The 25,092-nt window shown below is 38.8% G+C and overlaps 2 protein-coding genes and 1 long non-coding RNA gene across 28 annotated transcripts in view; 1 reads left to right on the top strand and 2 right to left on the bottom strand.

Annotated features, from left to right (window-relative positions):
* The window catches only part of MAPK8 (mitogen-activated protein kinase 8), a 93,129-nt gene extending 77,511 nt beyond the window's left edge, over positions 1 to 15,618 (top strand). For 8 of the 18 annotated variants that reach the window (XM_081561925.1, XM_081561952.1, XM_081561933.1 and 5 more), the window contains 5 exons: positions 1,072 to 1,254; positions 1,546 to 1,670; positions 2,230 to 2,293; positions 5,113 to 5,190; positions 11,065 to 15,618. In XM_081561925.1, coding sequence (XP_081418051.1) covers positions 1,072 to 1,254; positions 1,546 to 1,670; positions 2,230 to 2,293; positions 5,113 to 5,190; positions 11,065 to 11,081 — 467 coding nt within the window. In that variant the 3' untranslated portion in view covers positions 11,082 to 15,618. The remainder of the gene's footprint in view (positions 1 to 1,071; positions 1,255 to 1,545; positions 1,671 to 2,229; positions 2,294 to 5,112; positions 5,191 to 11,064) is intronic. The other 10 variants (XM_081561870.1, XM_081561885.1, XM_081561860.1 and 7 more) reach the window with 4 other exon arrangements.
* A 754-nt stretch (positions 15,619 to 16,372) lies between these two features.
* LOC145534477 (uncharacterized) lies at positions 16,373 to 20,303 on the bottom strand. Its single transcript, XR_014074655.1, has 2 exons — positions 19,574 to 20,303; positions 16,373 to 18,557 (listed from the first exon to the last, which is right to left on the bottom strand). It is a non-coding gene; the product is annotated as an uncharacterized LOC145534477 (long non-coding RNA).
* A 3,172-nt stretch (positions 20,304 to 23,475) lies between these two features.
* The window catches only part of ARHGAP22 (Rho GTPase activating protein 22), a 177,650-nt gene continuing 176,033 nt past the window's right edge, over positions 23,476 to 25,092 (bottom strand). For all 9 annotated transcript variants that reach the window (XR_014074576.1, XR_014074577.1, XM_081561787.1 and 6 more), the window contains one exon: positions 23,476 to 24,015. Coding sequence is in view for 7 of the 9 variants with exons in the window: in XM_081561787.1 (XP_081417913.1) it covers positions 23,787 to 24,015 (229 nt within the window). In the remaining 2 variants the exon portion in view is untranslated. The remainder of the gene's footprint in view (positions 24,016 to 25,092) is intronic.

The raw sequence follows: 25,092 nt of genomic DNA, 5'->3' as shown, positions 1-25,092 counted from the left end.
ATTTATTTAACCTAAATAAAAAATCATGGCTTGCATTAAATTTTTGTAATAATTATACACTTGAGTAAGTCTAGAAGTACTTAGGACATAGTAGGAATTTTGAAATTGTTGTTTCTGGTCATCCTTTTGTTTTGTCCTCCCCACCTTCTTTTTTGTTAATGTTCTGTGTGTTCTATGTCTTTCAGTTGTTGTCTTATTTCTCAACATAACATACTGATCTTTTCATCTGAGAGTTTCAGAAGTAATAGTTGTATTTGGTGATGAGTAGATTTGGGTTCATGATTTGTATTCATCTGACTACTTCTGATATTTATAGTAACAGTGATCTGTTATGTGTTTATCAGCCAGTGACACTTAGAATTGTTTTAAGAAGAAGAATGGGAAAAACCGTATTCACTGGATTACAGTAAGAAAGTTTTAGGTCTTAATCCATGGGGAGTACTTGAAGTATAAAGACTAGGAGGAAAGAAACCAGGGAATTCTAGCCTTATACCTTAACCAAAATAGTGAGTCATTTTCTCAAATTTCAGAGCTTTAAAGTATTTTAATTAAGCTAAACAAAGAATGGCAAAAAGAAATGCCATCATTTTTATTGCTTCTGGTTATTTTCTGTTAGTTTAGAAAACTCGGAAAAGCAGGACAGATGATAAATATTTCTTATCTTCTCAGAAATGCAGTCACATTTTCTGATAAGCTAGAAGAAAAGGCAAATTCTATGTTCTAAAATTGTGTCCAGTTTATATTTAGAGTCTATATGGGTAGTAATTACCATATTTCTTTGAGCCACTCATCATTTGTATTTGGAATTTGTGAGTTTAAGCTTCCATTTTTATGATAAAATCAGTATTAGTAGACACACATATACACATAATAAATAAGGTTAACAAAGCTTGTTATTGATTCTTTTTGTCCACCTATAGTCATTGCCTTTTGCAAGGTGGCTATAAGATTTATAACTGCCACATTCTTTCTTAGAATTTTAAATTGCTATTTTCTTGTTATTTTAATATGGATATGACTAATATGTTGAACGTTAGATGCACAGTATTTTTCTTAGCTACTTCATACTAGATATTGATCAGTGGAATAAAGTTATTGAACAGCTTGGAACACCATGTCCTGAATTCATGAAGAAACTGCAACCAACAGTAAGGACTTATGTTGAAAACAGACCTAAATATGCTGGATATAGCTTTGAGAAACTCTTCCCTGATGTACTTTTCCCAGCTGACTCGGAACACAACAAACTTAAAGGTACTTTTTAAAATATTATCTTTAATTCCATTGTGGGTAGGTGGGTGTTTGTGGAGGAGGTTTATGAAGATGTATTTATATTCTTATGAGACTTAACGCAACATTATTTCTGAGTAATAGAACAGTATGAGGTTTTAGTTATTTTTAGTTATATTTTTAATCATATGTATGATCTAATTTTATAGTAAATCTATTCTTTTTAAAGCATTTTTTAGTAAATGATAATTTCAGGTTTGATAATTTTAAAACCTTATGAGATATGTGTACATAAACATCTCATTATTTTTGCAGCCAGTCAGGCAAGGGATTTGTTATCCAAAATGCTGGTAATTGATGCATCTAAAAGGATTTCTGTAGATGAAGCTCTCCAGCACCCATATATCAATGTCTGGTATGATCCTTCTGAAGCAGAAGCTGTAAGTTCTTTTCTGAATGTTTAAGAATATATTGTATTCTTAGAGTTAGAGTTGAAGTTAGGTTTGGAGTATATTTTTTTAATTTTAAATAAAAATATAAATAAATGATGATGGTGCTTTCTGTTTTTGCATGAAAAATTCCTTTAGAGAATGAACATATCCAAGTACCTCCTACACAAAATAAACTTCCCTCCCATTGTTCTTCTTGCCTTTTTGTCTTATTACCTTGTAAGTTGAGCTATTACGTTGAGCACTTTGAGAAAACATCTTAACTTTGTTGTAAACAAATTATTGTGTCCAAAGCATAGCACAATTCTCTGATGTAAATAAAATGTAATAGCTGCAAAAACAAGAAAAAAAAGACTATTAAGCATCTTTTTTCCTGTCTTGGAGTCTTCGCAAATTAGTCTGTCTGCACAAAATCAGCATTGATCATTGATCAATCTTGGTATAATGGTGTGTTTTTCCAAGGCTTCTGCATGGTAAGTATTTCAAGTAATTGTAAGGAAGTTATATACTTTCAATAAACTGACTCAATTTTTGTTGCCTTGTTTTTCAGCCACCACCAAAGATACCTGACAAGCAGTTAGATGAAAGGGAACACACAATAGAAGAGTGGAAAGGTAACATTCACCAGATTCTTTAAGATGAAGCTGAGAGATCTCTGGCTTTCTATGCTATTTATTCATCATTTTAGGGAGATGAAAGATATTTTCTGTTATTCATAACTGATATTTGATAATATGATTTAAAATATTTTGCAGAAGTAGAAACTAAACCTCCTTCCTTCACTAACTTAATGCCTTATGTTCCCCACCCCAGACAAAGGCACATTTGTGCTTTCAGGAACTTTAACATTCTTTCATAGTCTGCAAATACACAAACCTGTGTGTTTGATGTCTCCCCCTTCTTCTCTCCCACCCTGTTTTAATCACATACAGTTGTATACAACTCAGAATTGCTTTGTTGATATTATCGTATATTTTAGAGATTATTCCCTCTTGCTCCATACACCTGGCTCATCTGCTTTAATAGCTGATTAGTGATCTGCTGTGTGGCTGTCACAGGGTTGTTCTAACAACCACTTGAAGAGCATTTAAGCTATGTCTAGTCTGTTGTTGTTATAATCAACTCTGTAGTATTCTTGTGCACATCTGAGAATATGCCTGTGAGAAAAATCTTAGAAGGAGATTTGCTGGGCCAAAGGATATTTTCAAATGTTTCTAATTACTCTCTGAAGAAATTGTAACAGTTTACACTCATATCAGCATTGTATAGGAATGTCTTTTATCCCCACCCTCATCAACAGAGTGAGTTAATTTTAAAATTTTTAATCTTTGCATATCTAATGGAGTAGGTTTTTTGTTTTTTGTTTTTTTACTTTGGTTGAATATTAATAATGCTTTGAAAGTCGTGGAAATGTTCAAGTATTTCTTTCTTTAAAAGATTCCCTGGGACATTTGGGCCAAATTACCTTTAGATCCCATTTGCTTCTATTTATATTATTGTCATGTAATATTTTGACCAATTTTGTATCTACATGACTTTGGAGAAGTCACTTAAAATTGGGTAGACAGAAGATATGTTATTAAGAGCTAAGAACCTAAATACTTGGAAGGCAAAAGGGACTGGGGAGGTATAAACCAAAGCAGGTAATCCATTTACAGGTTTATTTGGGAGGAATGAAGTTGTTTCTTCTGAATAATCAGAAATTAGTTTTCCCTCAGTTGACTTGGGAGACATATAGTATTAATAAGATTCTGTAGAGCCCACCAAAATGATAGAGTTAGGTAGAACCTAGTGCATCTGTCTGTGTAATATGTAATATACAAGAGTAGGAACTATGGATCAGAGTAGGGATTAAAATATCTAACCTGATATTTTATAAGTCATTACATTTACAGTAAACATATGTGATATTTCGTGGAATTTTAATAGGCCCCCAATTGTAAAACACACTATTATATACCACTAAGAAAGAGAAAACAATGCCAGCTGTACTGCACCATTAAGCTAACTGAAAAAAGTACGTCTAAAAATCAGTGAAACATAGTATTTTCATTTGTGTATTTCTAGGATTTTTGATTACTTTAAACATACTTATTTTTGTTCTGTATCTTTTTCTCCTACCCAAATACAGTTTAGTAGTTACCCACAAACTCCCTTTTTAGCATCATAACAGAAAAAATTCATTGCCAAAGCCATTAACTGCAGATTAATTTGTCTAGTTAGTACCTCTGATTAGTTTTGGTTCTTCTGCCTTAGTCCCTTTTTACAAAGAGATACTGTTTTATCTCTCTCTCTTTTTAATCCTCCTAACTGGAATGCTTATCATTCCTTTTTGTTTCTTAAAAACATTTCCCATTCTTGCCTCTATCAAAAGACTTCCTATTTTTCTTCTTCCTAGCCCAAGTAGGTTACCATCGCAGGCAGACTTCAGTGTCTCCAGCTCTTGTTCATCCCAACATACCCACTTATTTTACCTTATTATCAACATGAATATTGTCATACCCTGTGATCAGAAATCATTTATTGAATATTTAATGAATTACAGACTCCTTGAAATTCTGTGCAACATTTTTTGTTTATACACTTTTCTTAGAAGAGCATTCATTGCTTTTATGAGTCCTCAAAGAACTTTATGACCTGAGAAGAATAATGGCAATGTTAGCATACTCCAGAAAGGTCTTAAGGTGACAGTCAGACTCATAAGGCACATCACACTTGACATCAGATCGTATAGAAGAACACAGGGCAGGGGGCAAATACACTACAGGGCAGTATCTGCTGTTTCTCTTCAGTTGGAGTAGTCCTGCCAGCCATCCACCCACTGTCCAGAAGCCTAATTAAGGAACAAGGTTCTTGTGAAGAAATCTGTACAGTAATAACACACTATGCTTCAACTCAGAAGGTGTTAAAGTATAGCTACCTGATTCTTTTCCTTTAATGAAAATGTATTTGTATTCTCTTCTGATTAAAGAAGGTTCCATTTACTCTTGCATTTATATCTTTTAACAGGTATCTGGGTAGGTACCTACAGTATACCATGCTCTATGCCAGGCCTTAGGAAATAGAAGTTAGTAAGACAAATTTGATTCAAGCCTTCATTGAGAGAATTAAATGAGTATTTGTAGTATAGAATGATATAGTATAAAGTCTTAGTGGAGTATAGAAGATAAAACTTCTAACCTCAGATCTATCTTAATCTAACTTTTGGAATATTACAGCAGAGATTTTTTTTCTTTCAATATAATTCATGGTTGAGGATCAATAAATTGTTATTAATACCTTTGAACCTTTGGTAGACACTTCTCAACTTTCTTCCATTGCAAGGACACTATTCGAAGTATTTAATGTGTGTGAAAATTTTTTACTTAACATATACGTATCTTGGGAGATTGCCTCTCAGACTTTGAAAAATTTTTGTTTACCTTTTTTTCAGAATTGATATACAAAGAAGTTATGGACTTGGAGGAAAGAACCAAGAATGGAGTTATACGGGGGCAGCCCTCTCCTTTAGGTTGGTTACAATATAAGCTTAGTTATGATTACAGTTTACTTCTTGTGTTGTAATCTTCAGTGGCCTGAAACTCTCAGTTCTTTCCATATTTACTACCATTAGTATCCAAAGTTTAGTTAAGGAGTACAATTTCTGTGGTTAAATTTGAAAGCACTGGCACACTGTTCTGTCAATACATTGTACTAATAAATCAGTAACTGACTTCATGAAATGTGCATCTTTTTCTATGATACTGACATCCCATTGAACAACTGAAATTTAAAACCTTTTTTGTTGTTGGCATTGTTGTTAAAACTGCTGTCAGAAAGTATTCTATCTCATAAGAATGTTGCTTTGTATGAGTTAAACATTTTCTTTTGTCATAAGCTCATATTAACTTTTAGTACTTGTAAAAGCATGAAGAATTTAAGGGAAAATTTAGATGACAACATGTACATGGTAAGTACATAACACATGATAGACATAGGTGGTTTTTGTACTTTGTTTCATTCAGCCCTGGAAAACCCCGAGGAAGGGATTGTTATGCACATTTTACAGATAAGGAAAACAGTTTAGAAAAGTTAAATGATACAAGACTACAAATCTTTTGTGTAGAAAAGTGAATACTTGAAGCCATGTTTATCAGTAACTTCAAGAGGACATGGTTTTTCCAGCATCCCATTTGGTCTCTGGCTGGCAGCAGAGACTTCTGGCTACAAAGATAGGGAGAGATTAAATAAACAGAATACTGTTTCAACTGATAGGTCTTGAATTAGAGTAAAACTGTGTCATTTTAATCATCCTTCTAAAACTCTTACACAATAATTCTAAGAAAAAAATTGGATATCATATCTAGCATCTTGTTTGTGAAGTAAGATTTATAACTATAGTTTCAGCTGCCCAGTTTTTTGTACTGTAAACATAAATTTAATAATTTTTGTAGCTTTCTATTACATTTTTGCTTATATTTTAATTCTTTGTTTTTTAAATCCTTGATCAGAAATTCAGTCTTCCAAATTATAATATAGATTCTCTTGAAAATATAAATTGGTTTTGACAGCTTATACGTACAACTAGTTGTAACAATGGGTCTATTATAAATGCTTTAATAACTGAGTTAATTAATTGGCTTTGTAATTGATATGCAGTAGTCCTATAAGTGAATTGTTCATGATGGAGGCTCAAATGGGATTTGAAAAATCCATTATTTAGGAGAGTTTTATACTTTAGCATAATATCCTAGTCAGTGGCACATCATGTCAAATGTTTGAGTAAACTTAATCATCTCATGAGATAGATACAGCAGTTGTATTTGTTCTTAATTTATAAGTGAAAAATTTGAATCCTAGATAACCTGTAATTTTAGTGACAAAGTAAGTCAGTGAAAGGACAGGACTACAAGTTTCTAGACATTTTCTGGATTCTCAGTTACAGCTTGCAAAGAAGAGTGTTAGTAAATTAATGCTGTAAAAATATTCAGCTCTTGATTATATGCAGAAACAGAAGAAACAATATTTAATTACTCAAAATATCAGGAATTCACAATACCGTTTTGTCATGATTTTAGAAAGTAAATATATAATTTAGCCCCCTGGATTTCCTCTTGTCTTTATTTTGGTTTAGGTAATATTAAAATGAGTTTGCATGCCTTTCAGTAGGTAGAGAGTAACTGAGAGGGAAATGATAGGTACCTGAAATTAAAGATATCAGATCCAGAAATCAAATTAAAGACTTTCAGATACAGACAAATAAAAGATTTTTCCATTTTATTGCCATTCAGAGAATTTACTGAGAATTTACTGTATTGCTTGAAAGGTCAGAAATAAACAAGTTCTTTTTTCCTTAGGTATTTGATTTTCAGATTAAAAAGTTAACCTTAATTTATGATGCATTTAAAATTTAATTTTTATTAGATTCAGAAATTTGGATAAAATAAAATTTGGATAAAAAATAGAGGCATGAGAAAGCATATGTGATAAAACACTTTTATTATTTGAATGTTTCAGTACAGGTCTTTGAAGCTATCCATGGGATTGTATACTCTTTAGTCAGAAAAGGTACATCCTATAGTGTTGTACGAATTGAACTTTTTTTTTCTGAAGTGATTTTAATCTGTAGATGAAAGACTCTAAATGATACTCAGAATTGAACTTTTAAAAGTTTAGTATCATCATTTCACTGTGACTGGTAGCCTAATAGGTTCTTGGGTCTAGAATTCTAGGTTATCACATTTTTCCTTTTCCTCTCTTCTGTCAGGCCTGAAGTATCCTGTGCACCTCCTTTGCCTGTGCACCTCCCATCACCTGCTCCATCCCTTGAGGTTTCATTCTTCTCTGTCTCCCAGTCCCTGCCCCAGCGCCCTAAAGATTTGCCTATTCCAAGTCCCCTAGTTAATTCATTGTTGGACTTGGAGACAAGCTCTAAGAGGACCGTTCATATTTAGATGTTTTATTTCTTGTCATTGGACAGAAAGGAGGGATAATTTCAAACACTGAGGTACTGGGTTCTGGAGCAGTGGTTTTCAATTCACTAAGTTTTAACATCATTGGGTCCTTGAAACTCACCCCTAGAAATTTTTATTACTCAGCTTGAAAACTGTTGGCTTTTTATTCCATAAATGTGTTCTTAAGAACTTGTGTATAACTTGCATTATTTAATATACTCAAATTTGGAATGATTCTTATTTAGTGATCATGTAGTTCAAAAGCTCTATTGCATGAGTCACCTTTAACATATTCCCCACCCCATAATGTCGTTCCTTCTTCCTGACCCAGTTGCACTGTGAGAATTTTTCTGTACGTTAAGTATTCCTATTACTTTTTAAAATCCAGGAAATGCTTGTTAGGCTATACTTTTGGTAAAGGAAAAGAATCTCGCCTACTTTTATCTCTTTATTAAGTCCATATGTACATTTATCAAGTACTTATTAGAACTGAAATAACAAGACCTGAATTTACGTAGCTGGAGCACTTGTGTGGCTCTGGCAAGTCATGTAACCAAATGGGGCAGTTGGACCAAGGATCCTTTGAATTAAAATGATTCTAATCTTTGTCCTGGCTTTTGCTTTAAAACAGGATGTATCAGAAGGATAGTTTGTACTTTACAGTGAGAAGATATCATGAAGCATTTTTTATTAGGGTGATAGTTTTATAAAAAATGTTATTTTATTGAAGTATAATTGATTTCCAATGTAGTGTTTCTGGTGTACAGCAAAGTGATTCGGTTACACGTATATACAGTAGTTTGCTTCTGCTCATCTCATACTCCCAGTCCAACCCTCCCTCACCCCTCCTGTTTGACCAACCACCAGTCTGTTCTCTATGTGAGTCTTTTTCTGTTTCATAGATAAATTCATTTGTCATATTTTCGATTCCACATATAAGTGATATCATATGGTATTTGGTTTCTTGACTTAGAATGATAATTTCTAGGCCATCCATATTGCTGCAGATAGTGTTATTTTGTTATTTTTTATGGCTGAGTAGTATTCCAGGGTGTGTGTGTGTGTGTGTGTGTGTGTGTGTGTAGCACATCTTCTTCATCCATTGATCTGGGATTGGACATCCAGGCTGCTTCTGTGTGTTGGCTGTTGTGACTAGTGCTGCAGTGAACGCTGGTGTGCATGTATCTTTTCAGATTGTAGTTTTGTCTGGATACATGCCTAGGAGTGGGATTGATGGATCACATGGCAGTATTCTTTTTAGTTTTTTGAGGAACCTCAAAACTTTTCATGCAAAGAGGGGCACAATAAAGGACAGAAATGGTATGGACCTAACAGAAGCAGAAGATATTGAGAAGAGGTGGCAAAAATACACAAAAGAACTATACAAAAAAGATCTTCATGACCCAGATAATCATGATGGTGTGATCACTTACCTAGAGCCAGACATCCTGGAATGTGAAGTCAAGTGGGCCTTAGGAAGCATCACTATGAACAAAGCTAGTGGAGGTGATGGAATTCCAGTTGAGCTATTTCAAATCCTAAAAGATGATGCTGTGAAAGTGCTGCACTCAACATGCCAGCAAATTTGGAAAACTCAGCAGTGGCCACAGGACTGGAAAAGGTCTGTTTTCATTCCAATCCCAAAGAAAGGCAATGCCAAAGAATGCTCAAACTACACAGTTGCACTCATCTCACACGCTAGCAAAGTAATGCTCAGAATTCTCCAAGCCAGGCTTCAACAGTATGTGAACCATGAACTTCAGATGTTCAAGCTGGATTTTAAAAAGGCAGAGGAGCCAGAGATCAAATGGCCAATATCCATTGGATCATCGATAAAGCAAGAGAGTTCCAGAAAAACATCTGCTTTATTCACTATGCCAAAGCCTTTGACTGTGTGGATCACAACAAACCGTGGAAAATTCTTCAAGAGATGGGAATACCAGACCACCTGACCTGCCTCCTGAGAAATATGTATGCAGGTTAAGAAGCTATAGTTAGCACTGGATATGGAACAACATATGGTTCCATATATGGAAAGGAGTGTGTCAAGGTTGTGTATTGTCACCCTGCTTATTTAACTTACATTCAGAGTACATCATGAGAAATGCTGGGCTGGATGAAGCACAAGCTAGAATCAAGATTGCCGGGAGAAATGTCAGTAACCTCAGATATGCATATGACACCACCCTTAAGCAGAAGGGTGAAGAAGAACTAAAGAGCCTGTTGATGAAAGTGAAAGAGGAGAGTGAAAAAGTGGCTTAAAACTCAACATTCAGAAAACTTAGATCATGGCATCCAGTCCTATCACTTCATGGCAAATAGATGGGGAAACAGTGACAGACTTTATTTTCTTGGGCTCCAAAATTACTCCAGATGGTGACTGCAGCCATGAAGTTAAAAGACATTTGCTCCTTGGAAGAAAAGTTATGGCCAACCTAGACAGCTAATTAAAAAGCAGAGACATTACTTTGCCAACAAAGGTCTGTCTAGTCAAAGCTATGGTTTTTCCAGTGGTCATGTATGGATGTGAGAGTTGGACTATAAAGAAAGCTGAGCGCCGAAGAATTGATGCTTTTGAACTGTGGTGTTGGAGAAGACTCTTGAGCATCCCTTGGACTGAAAGGAGATCCAGCCAGTCCATCCTAAAGGAAATCAGTCCTGAATATTCATTGGAAGAACTGATGCTGAAGCTGAAACTCCAATACTTTGGCCACCTGATGCGAAGAACTGACTCACTGGAAAAGACCCTGATGCTGGGAAAGATTGAAGGCAGGAGGAGAAGGGGATGACAGAGGATCAGATGGTTGGATGGCATCACTGACTCAGTGGACATGAATTTGAGTAAACTCCGAGAGTTGATGATGGACAGGGAAGCCTGGCATGCTGCAGTGCGTGGGGTCACAAAGAGTCGGATACGACTGAGCAACTGAACTGAATGGCAGTTTTCTTTTTAGTTTTTGAGGAACCTCCATACTGTTTTCCATAGTGGCTGCACCAGTTTACATTTATTAGGGCTGTAGTTTTTTAACTGTTTGAATCATGCATCCCTTGAGATCCTCTCTACAACAAAATGCAATACAGACAGTTTTGCATGTATTATCAGTATTATTCACACACAATCTGAAGGCAGTTCATGAATCTTGCTATAGGACTGTTTCTAAATATGGCTTGGAGTTGACAATTCTTGTCTTGAATAATTCTTGTCTGAAATTGAAAAATTAGTAGAAAGGGCAGGACTCCAGGTTTCCAGACATTTTGCAAATTCTCACCTCTTAGCTTGCAGTGTAAAGTGTTTGTAAGTTAGTGTTGTGTTGTGTATCACTTGTGATTATTTTTAGTGAGCCTTTTAAAACCAAAAGAAAAATTATTGACCACTGGAGGTAGTCAGTACAGTACAAGTAGCTCGATCTGCAACTCTGTCTGCAACTGATTTGCTGTTTTGTTTCTCATAGCACAGGTGCAGCAGTGATCAATGGCTCTCAGCATCCATCGTCATCATCGTCTGTCAATGATGTGTCTTCAATGTCAACAGATCCGACTTTGGCCTCGGATACAGACAGCAGTCTAGAAGCATCAGCTGGGCCTCTGGGCTGCTGTAGATGACTACTTGGGCCTCGGGGGGTGGGAGGGGTGGGGAGTTGTTTAGTCATTGATAGAACTACTTTGAAAACAATTCAGTGGTCTTATTTTTGAGTGATTTTTCAAAAATGTAGAATTCATTTTGTAGTAAAGTAGTTTATTTTTTTTAATTTCAAGTGATGTAATTTAAAACTTAAGTTGTGTTTTAAAACAGCAACAGAACTGTGTATTTTTGCTGTAATTAACTGTATAATGTAAACCTAATTATTTTATCATGGTTTAAAATTTTTGCATATTTGCTTTATCTTATGCTGCTGATTTTTTTTTTTTTTTTTACTGAATTTGTAAGATTTTGTTTATCAAAGCAACTATTATGTGGTGACTTGCCTATATCATGAATTATTTAAGATTTTATAGTTTTTTTATTAGAATTTATTTCAAATGTTTTGTTCATGATGCTATCCTTTAGGGTTATGTGCTTATCAATGAAATAACCCCAGAGGAGTGAGGGAAAATAACCTGTAGCCAGTTATATTCAGGAATAACTACTGTAAATGATGAACGTGTTTTTAAAAAAAAAAACCTCCAATATTTGCTACTTGCCAATTCTAATTTAATTACATATAATTGATAGGTAATCCTATGTGAATTTTGGTAAAAGCCCCATCATCTAAATGGCAGAATAACTCAGAGCATGTCTTTGAAAGTGTTGGGTGTCTAGCACCACCTTCCTATCCCCCTATCCCACCCACCAACAGTACAGTAAGAGAATATGGTGTTTTCTTCCAATTTGTGGCATGCTCAAAGCTTATGATCACATAAAGTCAAGAGGATACTTCATGAATAATACATTTCAATGCAAATAAACAGATGGTTCACCTTTACTAGCTATGAGCCTGTTTTTGTATACACTGAGTTAATCTACTCAGGCTGTAGGTCCTAGCAATGACCTAGAGTCTGGACTTTCTCTTTCCTACAGCCTCGGGCCCTTGGACCTATTCAATTTCCTGTTAGAGTATCAGTCAGTTGAGCACCAGTTCTCAGGGTGTTTCTGGCCATTTGATTCTACCTGTGGCATAATCATATTTATACTAGCTGTTGGGAGGTTCCAAAGCCTACTTAGATTTCTGTAGGTGATGTATAAAATGAGCAATATACCGTTCATCTGAAAATAGTAGCACACAGCCATATATAGGATATCATTTTCTAAGGACTGTTTCTTCATATTGAGCAGAGCAGGCATAAGTGGTAGTTATTTAGTCTGAGTCTTTCATTTTTTTAATACCTGATTTTCAATAAAACACATGATGTGGATGTTGAATAGTGTAAGAATGGTGCTGCTCCTGACAGTTGTATGTTAATTGTTTACATTTTATATCTGCAAAATTATTTCTCTATAACAATTTTTCTTAAGTAAAATGTCATTGAAGTCTCATTATCTCTGAAATATGTTGTCTGTAATGCCCCAGGCACTTTTTATTATTTTTGAAACGAGGGATTTCTTGTAATGAACTGGGAAATGCATACTTAAATAAGCAAAAAGTTCTAGGCAGAAAGCCCAATGGAATTAATGACCAGCAGGAGTAGGAGAATTAATGACCAGCAGGAGTAGGAACTGGTGCGGTTCAACATGCAGCATATGAAAGTCCACTTGGCATGGTATTCATGTATTCAGTGCAAAATTCCTTTTGAATAGGGTATTTTAGGTCATTGTTAATGTGCAATATGTAGGATCAAAATACATTAACAGCCATTTTATATGCTTTGAAATAGTAAGATTGTTTTTGATTGTTTAAGCCATGGTTTCCAAGCCTCTTTTGAAGGGGCAGTCTTTTTATTAATTCCTTTTCTACTCATAGGACAGGGTGCATTAATTTTATTAGGCAAAATAAAGTTTTGAGACTATAACACCTCTTGAATTGTAGAAATAGGATTGGATTTGCAGTTTCAGGAGAATTGGAGCACGAATGTGTTAAGTTTTTATTAGCTTGACAGTTAACTAGCTTTATTTCTGTAGAATAGATTATTTCACTATTGCACTTTAACAACTGACATGCTCTCAGAAGATTCCCTTCATTTTCTGTTTCCTTGCTGATAAGCCATCTCTTGGTACAGGTGTTGGTTAAGCAAGGAAAACCAGGTGTTTTAACAGTATCATTTGTTGTAAATGCCAGCTCCACTTGCCAGCCAGCATGTTTCAGTTGATTCAGAGAAAACAAAACTCTTAATAGTCACGTAGACTTAAGATACATCCTGAAAACAAAGTCTGTTTAAGTGTTGCGTGCTCTGGGTTTTTAAAATGCAGTATCTCAATACAACTTTCCCTCTTCTCTTAACTGTTTTAAGTAAACTAAAGATGGGCTAGTTCTTTTTATTTTTAGAAGTTTTTGAACCTTTAAAACATCTTAAACACTTTTTAAAGAAATGGAAATAAGATTTCTGTCATGCAGTACTTATGTAAAACCACCTTGCTTATCTTATAACTTTGGATTTTCAACTTTATATACTTAATATACCTATGGACTTAACTGTCAGAAAATTATTTAGACCAAGATTTATTATTCAATGTTATAGGTTAGAAAAGTAATTCTTTCTGTGTATTTCTTCTTACTATTCTGTTACCCTCTAATATAAACTGATAATTTGTTAAATGATTGTACTGTTGGGATTGCTTAATTATAATAGACTTAAATAGAGCATCTCAACGCTTTCATACTGTTTGCTGAACAGTTCTCATTTTGTTATACACCCTCAGCCGCTGATTGTTCCTGGTATGCACGCCCTATGTTGGTAAAGGCACAGTGTATTCACACCAGACTTCCTAAGAGAAATACCAGTCTCTTAAGTGAGAAGGCTATCATACAACCCCCTTAACAATAGCAAGAAGCTTGATTGCATGTAAAACAGCAGACTTTCCCATAAGCCCTTTTGTTATTTTTTTCCATGCTGATCCTATTGTGTTGTCTAAAAAGGTGAAGGTGAAGAGGATGTGGATATCTGATAGTGCAATCAGCAGCAGGCGAATGAAGCCCTTTGAGGTTACAGATAAGACTTGGTATACACTATCGGCCAGTATGTGCTACACTATGAAGATGTAACTACTCATTGTTGCCTAGACATAAGCCTGTACAACATTTTGAGGTAAAACCATAGTCTGTTTTCAAAAATACTGTTGTAGTTTGTTTGTGAGTGTTGTTCATTAGTCACACATTAGCTGTAGAGTGAATGCATGACGCCCCGTGACCCCGGGAAACTTGCCAGTAGGAAAACCAGACACCACTGTTCTGTCATTAGCAGCCCTCTTAAGTGTTGCCTCTGGATCCTTTCTATTTCAGTATACATTGTGTTTCTACTGATCTCTGTTAGGTTTGTCCTGAATCAGAGGAAACTAATTTTTCCTGAATAGCATGAAAGATGAAGGGGTAAAGGGCATTGAAGCAGAAATGTATAGTTTGGGGTATAGTTAAAAAACTGGTAAGGAAAAAAATGTCCTAATTAGTTTCAAACTAACTTGCTCTTAGTTAAGTGCTCTTAAGGAGAGTCTAGTAAGAGTAACACTTTCTGGCCATTTCTGATTTAGATTCTCTTCATTAAACTTCTGAGAAATATTACCTGTGGATTCATTTTGCACAATGTTCTATTCTCACAGTAACTTACAAATTAAACTAGGTTTTTATTGAACTACCTCACACTAATTTTCTATGCTTTCCCAAGTAAGCAGTTGCCCTTACTGTTAGATCTTCACTGAGTGTGAATTACGTGTGTTAAGTACTTTATAGCCAACGTCAACACTATACCAATAAGTATGTAAAATATATACCGTGCATCAGTAAGAGAGACTCACCTGTAAAATCTTTCACTATGTATCTTAGAAAATTGTGTTAGATGTGCTCGTTGGACATTATTACTGTCTGTTTTTGTAAGTAGAAACCTGCTCGTGATATCAGTCCATTCTTTACATTTTACAAAAGGAATAAATCTTAGTAAATTTTACGAAGAAATAAATTACTTTTGTAGGCCCGATATTTGGTATATTTTTGGGAAGCTCTTAATCTTTTAGCCGAATGATGAAGTTAAAACTGAACTAGCTGTCTACCTGGACTGTGACATCTATTTTCTCATAGTTTATCCTGTTCAACAGGTTTTGAAACCTGAAACCTAAGTATGATAATTGACATTTGCTTTTCTCCCTGTATGATGCCATTCCTTCTTCATTCCTCTCCCTTCCCTGTGTTCCGTTCCCTCTCCTCTCCCCTCTAGACAAAACAAAGTGGGGCACTTTGTAGGGAATGCTGAGATAATTATTGTGGTTTTTAATCATTCATGCCCTAGTCATTAAACATCACCACTGGAATGTAAACAATGTTATCTTAGTATGTTAATTGGTTATAATATTTTAAATAAAAAAGAAAAAAGTGATATGAAAATTATGAAATTAAGAGTTTTTCATTGAAAACAAAATACAAATTTTTGGTAAAAAGTTTTTTTGGGCAGGTATCAGATTTCCTATGGGTTTGGGACTAAAGGGATACTAGGGCAAGTCTCTTACTAGATTTGGATTTTATATAAATTGTGAAAAGGCTAAACTATCACCCTGGTTTTCTGACTTATCTACTCTTTTCTCGTGTTTGAACTTGCTAGAGAAACATTATCTTAAAAAAGGAATTTGCTTCAATGCCCTTAACCTAGTTCTTGGTAACCATGTGAGACAGCAGCCACATGGACAGCAGACCATTTGGCAAGAAGTATTTTAAAAGGATCTGTTTCAAAACCAGGGATTTCAGCTCAGCGCATTTCCAGCTTTGCCGTGCAGGTGTTCTCTTTGCCTATGCTAGGCAGGCCAGCAGGCTCATTCACGGCATACGTCCAGTCTGTTGACACTCCTCTATCTTGCTCAACTCTTGCTCCAGATAACCCTCATGTCCACAAGCTCACACCCCTCCTCACCTGCACTCACACTCGCCTGGTCCTGAGCAAAGGACAGGCAAGGCCAAGTATGCAGCTGACCACTACTGCTCCGTTAGCCGATGTGCTTGCCAACCTGATACTGTCTGTGTCATCACAGTCACTGGAGAGACCTCTGGCGACAGACTGGATGGCAAGAGCAGACAATCGTGTTGAGTGTTGAGGTAATTTCCACTCAATCATAATACCGTAGTGACACCAAATAAAAGGAAGTAATTGTTGTTAATTGAGGCATTACATTTATTTTAGTACTGCTCCTTAAAAGATCCATTGACTATGTTATTGAAAATTGATTTGTACTGATTTTGTGGATTGAGGTTTTTTTTGTTTTTGTGTTTAGCTTTTATAGCAGTATGTCTTTGAACTTCATTTGAAACTAAAAGATAACTTCAAATATGTTCTGTAAAGTTAGACTTCTGTCTGACATAATTCATTTACCATATCCTGCTGTCTCTTTCTCTGTTTTCATGATTAGTAACGTATTTCATTTAATTCCATCAGTGTGTGCATATATGTCTGAGACCCTGTGTTAGAAGCTGGACATGAGGAGAGATCTAAAAATGATGACACTCGAGTCTAGTAAGCCTGATCGAAATAAGTTTTGTGTGGAGGAGCAAAGACCATGCTGAAGGAACACAGGGAAGGACTGATTAGAGGAATTGAGGGCTTTTGCAGAAGAAGCATTTTTTAAGGAAGGTTTGGAGAAAAGGGCCATTCCCAGGTAAAGGGAATGAGAAGTGAAGAATGGCTTAGTGGGGTATGACTGTAAAGAGAGAATGTGATGGGAGGTAAGACTGAAAAGTTGAAGATCAGAAGTGAAACATTTTGAAGAACTTGTCATCATTTTAAAGGCAGTAGGAACTACTAGTTTGTGAATGGAGTTAATATGAACAGACTTAGAATAACTGTCAGTGGGTGTGGATCTGATAAGAGTGGAGGCATAGAGATTGGGAAGCCAAAGATACTCAGTTGAGAGAACTGAGGTCCTCTGTGCATATTGAGAATGGAAAATTGGGGATTCAGATTGCCATCACATAAGTGAAATTGCCAAGATTAGCATTTGGGGCCGATTGGTCAGCACACAAGAGGCTGTTCAGGGAGAGTACATTGGATGTATTTTACAGTTTGTCCATCACAGTTCATGACAGAACACACTTCAGGTATGGCATCAGCTTGCCATTTAGTATTCCAGGAGTGGAAGAAAAGGAAAGATTGCTATCTAATTGCCTGTCAGCCTCTGTCCTCACAGTCTTCCCTAGTGAAGTCTGCGTCGTTTGCTTGTGTGGCCTGTGCACCGTTTTCATTAGTGTCATTTTGTAGATGGAGGAAAAAGATAGGGGATTCCTATTGGATGTAACATAAGACTTTTGGAGTTACCTGAACAGGTAGGGGCATAGTTCTGATTGCTGAGGATTGAGTGAGTGGTAAAACAGCAGTAAAAAGTACTTTCAAAACGTTGGCAGGAAATACAAAGAATTATGACAATGTTTTGAGAGACAAAGGGTAGACTGAGGGGTCAGAACAAGTTAAAAGGGAGAATTCAAAAACACATGTGCCTTGATGAGACATAGTCCTGGAGAGGGTGGGATCTACTGAGTCCTATGGATCCAGACTAGCCTGAGCTCCAGATGGAGAATTTGGTAATCTTGGACAAATCTCAGCTTTGCCGAGCCTGGGGCTGCTTCATCTGTCACAGGGTGGGAGATAAGTCTTTCACGGGGCTGCGGAAATGATTGACTGTGTGTACTTCTATCAGGATAATCCATGCAAAGCAAATATAATTGTTGACTTTAGCCATGGAAAGGAATAGACATGGTTTAAGATAATGGGGAAGTATTGAAGCGAAAGGGAGGAATTGTGCGTGACCTCCCATTTGAGAGCTTAAATACATGCCGATCCCCAAGTCATCCTCTTCATCCCCAGTAGTCTCAATCTTCATGTGGTTGGTAAGAATAATTCTCACTTGAGAGAAATGCCTCAACATCAGTATTGACTGAGGATATTTTTTTTACTTTCTGAGAAGTAGGACAGTTAAACATTGTTTTGATTCTTTTGCTATTTGTGTGTATCATTCCTGCCATTCAGTTCATTCCAACTGAACCTCCTCCATGACATATACTTTACATCTTTGTGCACATTACTTGTGCCACTTGTTCATTTGAAATCTTCATTGCTGAAGGCCCAATCTGATCGTTTCTCCTCTGATAAACCTTCTCTGCAAGGACTTTTTCTTTCTTGTCCCTATTGCGTGTTTCCTTACCTTGTTCATTTGTTCACACACTCCCCGTTTTGTTCTGTAAGACAGCAGTGTGCTTTATGTCTCTCCTGTTGTTCTGTGAGGGCATCCTGTGTGCTTATCTTCTACTGATGCTTCACCCCGGAATCCCTTGGATGGAAGAGCCTGTTCACAATGATTGGGAAGTAGGCAGTCAATAAATGTTGGTCTGGATAAGTTATTGACGGAGGACCTATCTTCCATACTGTTTCTATCCTCTGAAATTCAGTATTCACTGCTTTCAAGATCTGGCATAAGGAAACTTTTCATACAGCACTATGAAATTACTGTAGTAATGTGAGCATGTGCTCTGACAGCAGACACCTGAAGTTGAATCTGGGCTTCACACTGGTTGCCTCACCTACAGCAAGTTGCGTAAACTGTTTATGGCTCTGTTTTCTCAGGAGTCAGAGGGAGAAGGTGGTTCTGATATGGTCCCTCCATTGATTATCAGCTGCCTTGAAGAACTAAGTACCAAATCCTCCACCAGGAGCAGTAACGAATGGGATACAGGGGGCAGCAAAGAATGAGGTAGGTCACGCTCCAGGGTGTTACTAAGAAGGGAACTGGGAAGATACCAGGAGACCACTGAAGGAGGCCAGAAAGGGATGGGGAAGGGAGGAGGGGCAGGCCATGCCGCTGAAGTGGTTATCATGCCCCCACCCTGCCTAAAGTCCTGCAAGGACTCAATACCTAGTAGCGATTCCCAAAGTTAGTTGCACAGAACACTAGTTCTGTGTTGAATTAGTAGCAATATTCATGGAGAGCTTACTCTATGCTGGGCATTAAATGCTGTGACTGTTTGAGCTCAGAGTTTTTATAACAACTTTATGAGGTAAGAACTGTTACTCTCCCCTCTTAGGTGATCACACTGAGGCACAGGGATGCTGAGCAAGTTGCTCAGGGCTACACAACCATGTGGTGGGGCCAGGATCTGAATCTGGATAGTCTGCCTCCAGTTTTCACTCTGTGACCACTGTGCTCTACTGCCTAAGAAGTCTTACGTGAATAAGGGGTTTTGTGTTCAAATAAATTTGGGGACTGCCAATTAAAAGGTAAGCACGTTCATCATTTTTCAAGACTTCTCAGACTTTGGTGTGCATTTCCATAAACCTACCTCAACCATATCCCTGTCTTCCTACCTCTTCTCTTCGAACCCAGCCCTTCCACTTTTCCTTGTCTTTTCTCTTTTGTTCAGAATCGCCTCTCCTCGTTATGACACGCTCTTTTCTTCCTCACCAGTCTTTCCCTCTGCTGGATCACTCTTGGCAGCACACAAGTGTGCTGTAGTAATCCCCTGTAAAAGCTCTCCTTTGCCCCCTCCACTTCACCACCCTGTTTCTCTGCTTCCAGTCACATCTGCACTTCTGGAAGACCCTGGGCACAGGGTCTTCTCTTTACCTCTCATTCAGTCTTCAGTCGGTTCCTGCTAGCTTCCGGCCTGACACTGTACTCTACTTGGCCTGGACCACACCGATAGTTCCCTGACTAGTTTCCCTACTGCTACTCTCTCTGGGGGCAAATTGAGCCACTGTCCACCAGTGGCCAAAATAGCCTTCATTGTTGAATGCAAGCTAATTCATGTCCGTTTATTTAAAGCCCTTGAATGCTTTCCAGTATCCCTTCAAATAAAAATAACTCTACTGTAAGCGACAGGGGTCTACAGGATCTGGTCCCTGCCTGGCTCTAGCCCTGTCCATCTCCCACCATGCCAGCAAGGGCACTGGCACTCATGCAGACTTCTGCCTGGATCTGTCTAATTGAATCACTGCCCCTTCCTGTCCTTCAGTCTTAGTTTCATCACACAGTCAGTGTCTCATATGTACGAGCTCTGTCTCATATGTACGAGCTCCTAGCTAAGTAAACATGACAGCTATCCCACACCACTGCTGCTGCCACCTCTTGCTGTCCCTTTGTGATGGAACAATGTAAGGATACTGGGAGAACTCTCCAGGGGGTTGAGACCCTGCGCAGGAAGGAGGGGATATTGTTACTGACTTCATTTATTGCCCACAGATTGGAGAGCCTGGTTACCTGGACTCTATTCTAAAGTCCTTTTTACTGTGTGGAGTGAAAACAGTTCACACCTGGTCCATTATTCTACCAGCCAGGTAAAACAAGGAATATCTCTTCCTCTGTTTTTGTCTTTACCTCTGTCTCTTTCATATACACACATTCTTAAAATTGTATTCTAACATGGGGCATTTACCAGTCTTAAGTAAGCCAACTCATTTTTTTTCAGTGTAAGACTTAAAATTTCCAGTTTTTTCTTTAGAGTCAAACACACATTTTAAAACAATTTAAAAAATTTAAAAAATAGTTTGAGAGCAGAATCCTAGATTTTTTTTTTTACCAATTTTCCACTATTGTATGTTTGATTCATCGATAATTTGACAGTTTTTTCTTAGTAAGTTGCGGTTACTGAATCTTTCTAAAGCATTCATGTAGGTTTTCAAAAAATTGATTCCCTATCTTTTCACATTTATAATCCATTGATTTACTTAATATTATTATTTTCAAATTTAAGAATTTACTATTAATCCCTTAATCTCTAAACTTTGATTACAGAGTCTAGCAGCAGGCTTCAAGAGGTCTTTGAAAGCTAAATTTTCTGTACATGTGGTTATTTTTCTTCTTCAATGGGTCTGTAGCCTTCATCAGATTCTCAAATTTATTTTTTTAATTGAAGTGTATAGTTGACTTACAGTGTTGTGTTAATTACTGCTGTACAGCAGAGTGGTTCAGTTGTACATATATATATTCTTTTATAGTCTTTTCCATTATGGCTTCTCATAGGATATTGAATATAGTTCTCTGTGTTATACACTAGAACATTGTTGTTTATCTGTCTTATATATAAAAGCTCACATCTGCTAACTCTAACCTCTCACTCCATTCCTCCCCCAATCCCCTCCCTCCTCAACTACCAATCTATTCTGTGTCTGTGATTCTGTTTCTGTTTCATAGATGAGAGGTTCATTTGTCATATTTTAGATTCCACTAAGTGTATATCACTAAGTGATATCATATGATATTTGTCTTTGTCTTTCTGACTTCACCTAGTATGATAATCTCTGGTTGCATCAGTGTACTTAATATTAAATGATGTCATTACAATAATAGGAATAACTTGAATCCCCAGGTTTGGGAACAGGTTCTGTAAATGTAACTAAACTGGGGAGAACGTAGTGGATGGGGACAGGGTACTGGGCCAGAGCCCCTCAGTCTCAGTGTGATTTACAGGCAGAGGTCAGTATGTTTTACAAACAAAATGGAGAGTGCTGATTAAATGGAAATTGGAGGACAGAATATCTACTGAGTACTGCCTAATTTTCAGAGAAAAATTGAATTTGCAGGTCTTAAGTTTTGCCAGCAGGTGGCAGTGCCGCTCACAAGCTGATTTGGGCCAAGGACTTGGCCAAAAGCTGAGCCTTTGCCATTATAAATGGCCGAGCAGACAGACAGCGTCCCGATCATCATGTGGAGTCCCTTTGGTCATTTCTGCTCCTTTCATAGCCTGGCAGCATTTTTTCTCTAGGTCAAAGTTAGCAGAACTGAGGACCATAAAACACACTGGTGTTCTCACCTGTCTCTTCCTGGCCTCTGTTTCTTCACTGAATAGGGGAGCATGTGGTTAATTCCTGTTACTGAGTTGTTGTGAGCAGTCAGTCACTTCATAACTACTTTCTTTCTCCTTGAACAGGAGGAGGAGGGCAATATTTTACCCCCTGGGAAAGCTGGTTACCCACACTGCTATGATAGCAATGGGCCTGGGAGCAGATGCAGGTAGTGCTGTCCACTGACCCCACCTCACAGAGTTGCCCAAGAGAATACTGACCGCTGATGCTGCTGAGGGCCCTCGGCAGGCACCTCTCCTCTTGGCTGGTGAGGCCACCAGTGACCTGGCTGAGGGCCAGTCATCAGCCTCCTCACTACCGCTGGAGTTACTAGTCAGCCTGGGCCTGTGGGCTTGTACCTTAATGATGAAGAGCCAGCACTTCTGGGAGCACCAGCACCCTGGCATTTAGAGCATTGCTGTGACAGTTTATACCTGACTCCAGGTAGATGGGTAGCTGGCCTGAGTGATTTCTTCAGAGATGGTAGTCAGAAATCGGGGCATTTTGGTGACCCCACTCCCCCCAAAACCATTGCAGTTGGCTGCTGAGGATAGTGAGAAGTGATAGGGAAGTATACCGTGAGTAGGAGCAAGTGAAGGGAATGGTGCTAGCACTGCCTGCTCTCCAGACGCCAGTCCCCTCTGCTCAGAAGTGGCTGCTTTGGTGCCCTTGAAGGCCCATCCTGAGGAACTCAGGCCCAGGCCTGGGCTGAGTGGGGTGGCAGCCAGGGAAAGGCTTGCTTGAAGGAACTACCTCCATGGAGCCTTGAGGATGAACTGGAGGACAGAAGTAAGCGGGCAGGGAAGGGAGAGGGATCGGCACCAGCTCGAGGGAAATCTGCAAAGGAGGTGGGCACAGCTGAGGTGTGGCACCTGGAGGACAGAGAACAGGCACTGGCCGTCACTTGGGCTCACCTCTCCATTACAGAGCCAGGCTCCATCACCCTGCACATAACGGGCTCACCTCTCCGTTACAGAGTCATGCCTCCTCACCCTGCACATACCCGGGGGGCAGAAGCAGGGAGTGCAGCACCCCTGCTGAGCTCTGACTCACAGGCTCTGGCTCTGCAGCAGAGCTGGGGCCATGCAAAGGACAGCAGGTTACAGTAGAAGGCCTGAGAGAAATTCCAGAGAAACACCAGCTGCAGAGGCCCAGGTGGTGAGAGGGAGAGCAAGCAGTGAGGGGAACCATCCTGCCTTGAGCACAGGAGATTGAGCTGAGAGCACACAGATGTGCCTAAGTCCAGCTTCAGTGACCATGATAACACTGGGTGCTCTCAGGGAGCTCTGCCACCCACTTCTCAAGGCTCCTCCATGCCATTCCACCCATGGGACACCTGGAGGGCTTCCAACCCTGTGAGAAATGGAAGAGGTCAGTTAGTACCCTCCCTCTGCATGACCATAAAGGAGTCAGGCACCCAGGCATCATGCTTTGAGAGCATATTTAATAAAGAATGCAGAAAGTTCCTGGTGGGCTACTCAGATCCCAAGTGCCATCTATTTTGGTGGTCATGGGACTGCCGCTCTGAAGCCTGCCACACCTTGCATGGCTGGAGCAGCCTCCAGATCCCAAGTGGGGCTCGGGCTCCTGACGGGGTGTCAAGACTGCTCTCTCTAGCCTGTGCCAGATCTCCTGGCACCACTGAGGCCAGGTCCAGCTGCAAAGGCTCTGGCTCCTCTTGAGGCTGTGGAAGGCTGGGAGGGCAGGCACGCAGCAGAAACGAACTCTGCTGATTCCTTTACTTCAGCGCTCTGGTACCTTTTGCCCCAACAGTCAAGCTTCCCAGGGTTGAAAAAAACTCCTCCATTTCTCTCTGCAGCAGCTGGTTCCTCTTTTCTGCATCTTCCCGTGCCCGCTCTGAGTTCCTCAGCTTTATTTCCAGCATTGTGTACTTCTTCTTTTCTTGGTCTAGTTCTTCTTCTAGCCGTGACATTCGCTTCCTCAGGTCAGCACTACCTTCTTCGAGTCTTAAAAAATCAAAGAAAGAAAGACACCATTTTAGAGTTGGGCTGACGTTTGCAAGCGAGCTCCATTGTCGGCAGACACTTGAGGGGATAAAGTAGCTGTTCAGACGTGATACCAAAGGGGAATGATGCTGTGGATTCAAACCCAGTGCCAGGTGAGGCTGCACAGACCGTATATCCTCACAAGACTCTGGGGCTTCACCCCCTAGAGATCCTCCTCCTGGCCTTTGGCACTCAAGGTCAGGGGCCCTCCCTGAGTTCTCACTCAAGTAGAAGACCACTTACCCTCCCGCCTGGCTACCTGACATAGTGAGGGTTTGCCTGCTCGCTGGCAGAGAACAGGACTGAGCCCTACACTGAGAGGGAAGCAGGACACTGTCCCCTTGTTTGCTCTTCTACAAGACCCACTGAACTCCATCTGGACACAGCGACTCACAGGAAACCCCACTCAAGGTTGCTTCATCTTCCCATTCCCCCTTAGCCTTGATAGCCCAGCCCAAATGTCTCACCCTCTGGTAAGCTTCTTTGGATCCTCCCCAGCATGTCAGACACTGCTCCTTTTTGCTACCACAGAGTACACCACAGGCCTTTCATCTTTTCAACCAGATGACCCACTCCTTTAAGGCCTCAGGGATGCGCTATGCCTGGCTCTGGGAACTGACCTGACTACAAGACATAAACTGTGGGCAGGACACAAACTGCACTGAGCCCTGAAAACCAGGGGGTGACCTTCCACCCATGCACTGTAGCTACGATGGACTAAGGAGACCCACAGCATATCACCTAACACGTGATGTACATGGAGCAAATACCCATTCCTCCCACCCCCGCAAGGCCTAGGCCTTCACCCTTAACTACTGAAGACAAAGTATGGAGAAGGACTAAAATCTGGAACAAGAGAGGGAGGCCCACTCTCATTACTTTTATTCAATATAGTATTGGAAGTCCTAGCCCCATGAATAGGCAAGAGGCATAAATAAAAGGTATTCAAATTGGTAGAGAAGAGGTAAAACCGTCATTATATGCAGATGACAATACACTGTATGTAGAAAACCCTAAAGACTCCACACAAAAACTAGT

Source organism: Giraffa tippelskirchi, chromosome 2 (assembly GCF_054371585.1).
Source record: "Giraffa tippelskirchi isolate mGirTip1 chromosome 2, T2T-mGirTip1v1.2.pri, whole genome shotgun sequence".
Taxonomy (NCBI): Eukaryota; Metazoa; Chordata; class Mammalia; order Artiodactyla; family Giraffidae; genus Giraffa; species Giraffa tippelskirchi.
The sequence above is the reverse complement of the archived record's forward strand: the minus strand, read 5'-3'. Positions and strand labels throughout refer to the sequence as shown.